Source organism: Dipodomys spectabilis, unplaced genomic scaffold (assembly GCF_019054845.1).
Source record: "Dipodomys spectabilis isolate Male_0828 unplaced genomic scaffold, ASM1905484v1 ptg000496l, whole genome shotgun sequence".
Taxonomy (NCBI): Eukaryota; Metazoa; Chordata; class Mammalia; order Rodentia; family Heteromyidae; genus Dipodomys; species Dipodomys spectabilis.
The window spans coordinates 257,310-261,778 of record NW_024871173.1 but is presented as its reverse complement, the minus strand read 5'-3'; the positions used below and the strand labels follow the sequence as shown (position 1 = coordinate 261,778).

The 4,469-nt window shown below is 52.5% G+C and overlaps 2 protein-coding genes across 2 annotated transcripts; one reads left to right on the top strand and one right to left on the bottom strand.

Annotated features, from left to right (window-relative positions):
- Positions 1–3,245: 3,245 nt before the first annotated feature.
- Positions 3,246–3,745, bottom strand: LOC122098950 (histone H2A type 3). The gene has a single exon (XM_042669520.1). It carries the CDS (start codon positions 3,716–3,718, stop codon positions 3,326–3,328), a length of 393 nt encoding a protein of 130 aa, XP_042525454.1. The 5' UTR covers positions 3,719–3,745; the 3' UTR covers positions 3,246–3,325.
- Positions 3,746–4,006: 261 nt separating this feature from the next.
- Positions 4,007–4,469, top strand: LOC122098951 (histone H2B type 3-B). Its single transcript, XM_042669521.1, has one exon. The coding sequence runs from the start codon at positions 4,030–4,032 to the stop codon at positions 4,408–4,410; it is 381 nt and encodes a 126-aa protein (XP_042525455.1). The 5' UTR covers positions 4,007–4,029; the 3' UTR covers positions 4,411–4,469.

The following is a 4,469-nucleotide window of genomic DNA, read 5'->3' as shown; positions in this document are numbered from 1 at the left end:
ACCAAAGAACAAAGGAGAGGCCCGAAAAGGCTCAGGATATGATCTGTATATCATACGAAGGCTCTGTATATGATCTCTTGTCCAGATGAACTCCAAGAAAAGGAAATAGCGGGCTTTTTTGTTATTTTGCTTTTGCCCCCCCCCCCCCCCCCCCCCGTCCCCGTTTTTTCTTTCTGTATCTTTTGTCTGTTTGGGGAAGGCTAAGGGGCCACAGAAATGGTGGGATAAAGGGTGAGCAAATGCTGCAGTGATAGTCACTAGACACTGTTGAAAATGAGCTGCACAGCTTGTAGGGGAGGGGAGTCGAGGGGAAAACTGGGAGAAAACAAGGGAAAGTTGACATTGTTTAAAAAGAAATAAACATGTCACCTGACTTCTGCCACTATAACCCCTCTGTACATCACCTTTACAAGAAAAAAAAAAAACAAAAACAACAAACCTCTGGACAAAGCCGGGCACTGGCCGCTCACACCTCTAATCCTAGCTACTCAAGAGGCTGAGATCTGAGAATCAAGGTTTGAAGCCAGCCTGAGCAGGAAGGTCAGTGAGACTCTTAGCTCCAATTAACCACTTAACGCCCAGGAGCAGAGATGTGGCTCAAAGTGGTAGAGTGCTAGATAGCCTTGAGCAAAAAAGCTGAGGGACAGCACCTGGGCCATGAGTCCAAGACCCATGACATACACAAGCCAAAAACAACTGTGGACACTCAGAAAAAGACATAATGCATGTGCTTGTGAAGTTGTAAGAGTTGCGCATGCTTTAGGTTCTAGGCCTTTGTCAACCATATGGTTTGCAAATGTTTCTCCCGGCCTGCTGGAAGTCTTCTTATCTGTTCACCTAGCTTGCTTGCTCCTCCCACCCCCCCGCCCCTTCTCTCTTTTGTGGTACTGAGGATAGAACCCAGGGTCCTGTGCTTGCTAGGCAAGCATTCTATCACTTAAGCCATGCTTTTTTGTTTGCTTTTTTACAGTATCCAGACTTTGCCCAGGCTAGTCTTGGACTGTTATCTTCCTCTTAGCTGGCATTACAGCTATATGCTACCATACCTGGCCCTCATTCTTTTTAGAGTTCAATTGTAACTAGTTCTTTAGAGTTCAATTATAGCTAGTTATAATTAAAAATTGTAGTTTTTTTTTGCTAGGCACCTAGTGGCTCACTGTAACCCTAGCTACTCAGGAGGCTGAGATCTGAGGATCACAGTTTGAAGCCATCTGGGGCAGGAAAGTCCATGAGATTGTTATCTCCAATTAATCACAGAAAAAGCTGGAAGTGGCACTATGGCTGAAGTGCTAGAACACGAGCCTTGAGCAAAAAGGAGCTCAGGGACAGTGCTCAAGCTGAGTTCAAGCCCCAGGGCCAGCAAAAAAACACCACCGCCGCCAACATTTCATTTTTTCCAATCCATTTAAGTGTCCTTCATAGACACTTAGGTTGATTCTGGATCTGTTTTGAATGATGTCAAGGTGACCATGAGAGTGTGGGTGTATCTTCATTAAACTCATTGCATTTCCTTTCATTTATACCAGGAGTGAAATAGATGGGTCCTATGGTCGTTCTGTTTTTAATTTTTGAACATGTGGGTAAGCCTGTAAGAAATGACCTAGCAGAGCAGAAACAAACTTGATGTGGGAGGAAGGGGTGGGACAGGCGTACACCAAGACAGAGGTGGAAGAATCACAAAAGCCAGAGCAGAAAATCACTGGTGAGGGTTATCTCTAAAGCTGATTCGGTTTGCACTTTTTCTGGAATTCAGTTTATTTCTTGTGCTCAATAAACATATCACAGAGAGCAGCCCCATGCCAGCATGTGCGAGGGATACACAAGCAAGCCAAGCCCTGTGGAGAGCCTTAAGTGGGCTGGCCGTTTGGAGCTGGGATAGCGACCCAGAGCCAGTCAGGCTTTTGCTCCACCTCCTACCTTAGGAAAGCCAGTGATGATGTCCTGCGCAGCATTGGAATAGCAGCATTGGAATAGATCACTGTCCTTCCAGATCTCCAGTCTACCCTGTCCCCACCCCTTGGTCTGTATTTTCATTTTCACTAACTTATTTGTCCACATTCACTTCCAGGTTTAGATTTTAAAAAAGAATTGAAATGAATTTCACATGACACATGGTGAACCATATGAAAGTTAATAATTCATGGCATTTAGCACATTTGCAGTATTGTGTAACTATCATTTCTGGCTAGTTCCACTGCAAGAGAAAAATCTTGTACCTGCTACTTCCCCCCCTCTTCCAGCTCTGAACAATAATTAATCTGTTTTGTCTCTGAATTGGCCTATTCTGGGCACTCCATATATCATATGTAATTTAGGGTCTGGTTCACTTCACTTAGTATTATGGTTCACTTAACACTGTACAATGAAACAGCATTTCATTGATTTAGAAAACACAATTTAAAAGTCAATTACCAGTTGATGAGTATCTGGGTTGCACACACATCTAGGAGTGGATTGGCTGGGTTATGAGCCGCTTTGTTCCCTATCCAGAAATCCAATAACCATTGGCTTATAGAGGTGGCTGTACTTCACCCCATTCCTGACAAAGGCAACCCAACCAATGACAAGCTTTACACCAGCGTTCCACGAGTGGAACTTTCTGGAATGGAAACATTCGGAATCTACGTTCTCTAACATCCACTGGCTATGCATCGCCAGCGCATCTTCACATTTCTTAATTTAAAAAGCAAATGTCCCCAGTGGGTTGTGGCTGTGTGTTGACAGCTTGGCCTTGGAGGTGGAAACTGAAAGGTTCTCCTCAGTCCTCTCACACCACCTCTCCTCCACACTGCATTGGATGTTTCTTCATAGATGCGATAACCTGAAACATCGACACCCAGCCCAAGGAAAGCGCCTCAAGTCACCGAAGGGCTCGGCGATGGGGTGACCTGCCCGGGCGGGATCTGCACGCGCTTCACCGGGGCCCGCGCTCGCAGTTGTGTTTCGGTGAAGTGGCGCCACTTGTGCGCCGCACACCGTGTGCGTGCGCGCGCATGGGTGTGCGCCGCACAGGGACTCCTCCGGGTCAGTACCGCGTGGTCGGGGCACCGGGACGTTCTCCACCGCAGCAGCGTCGCTGGCTCCCGATGGCGTCTGCGGAGCTCGGGCTCGAGCATGACGTGCACCGCACAGGCCGTTGTGTAACGTGTTATGTAAGTCCCGCAGCGCCCTGCGGCCGGCCGCGCGCCCCGGCGGAGGGCTCCGGGGGCCGCAGGCGCCCGCCCGCCCCGGGGACCCGCCCGCCCGCGCAGTGTCGCTCTTTCTCGGAGGCGGTGGGTGGCTCTGAAAAGAGCCGTTGGGGGCCGCGCAGGGCCGGCGCGGGGACTCACTTGCCCTTGGCCTTGTGGTGGCTCTCGGTCTTCTTGGGCAGCAGCACGGCCTGGATGTTGGGCAGCACGCCGCCCTGCGCGATGGTCACGCGGCCCAGCAGCTTGTTGAGCTCCTCGTCGTTGCGGATGGCCAGCTGCAGGTGGCGCGGGATGATGCGCGTCTTCTTGTTGTCGCGCGCCGCGTTGCCTGCCAGCTCCAGGATCTCGGCGGTCAGGTACTCGAGCACCGCCGCCAGGTACACCGGCGCGCCGGCGCCCACGCGCTCCGAGTAGTTGCCCTTGCGGAGCAGCCGGTGCACGCGGCCCACGGGGAACTGCAGGCCCGCGCGCGACGAGCGCGACTTGGCCTTGGCGCGCGCCTTCCCTCCCTGCTTGCCGCGGCCAGACATCCTCAACGCCCAGGCACCGGACTCGGAGCAAAGGAACAGCCGCGCGGAGAAGAGCGGCGCGTACGGCCCCGGCCAGTCCTTATATGTCGTCCGGAGGTAGGCTGGACGGCGCCTTCGGATTGGATAGTACCAGGAACCAATCACAAAACGAACCCGGCAGCTCCTAATTTGCATATGCCTTTCCCGCAGGTGACGTAACGCGACATTTCATCCAATACTAGAGGCTCGCTGTGCGATCCTTCATTTGAATACGGAGCACATAAGTAGAGTTAGTGCGACCGCATCGCATAAATCTCCCTCGACCTACCACCATGCCAGATCCCTCCAAGTCAGCTCCGGCCCCCAAGAAGGGGTCCAAGAAGGCCGTCACCAAGGCGCAGAAGAAGGATGGCAAGAAGCGCAAGCGCGGCCGCAAGGAGAGCTACTCCATCTACGTGTACAAGGTGCTGAAGCAGGTGCACCCCGACACCGGCATCTCGTCCAAAGCCATGGGCATCATGAACTCGTTCGTGAACGACATCTTCGAGCGCATCGCTGGCGAGGCCTCGCGCCTGGCGCACTACAACAAGCGCTCGACCATCACGTCGCGCGAGATGCAGACGGCCGTGCGCCTGCTGCTGCCCGGGGAGCTGGCCAAGCATGCCGTGTCCGAGGGCACCAAGGCCGTCACCAAGTACACCAGCTCCAAGTGAGGCGGCGCCGCCCCAACGGCTCTTTTCAGAGCCACCTCCAAGCTCAGAAAGGAGCATGC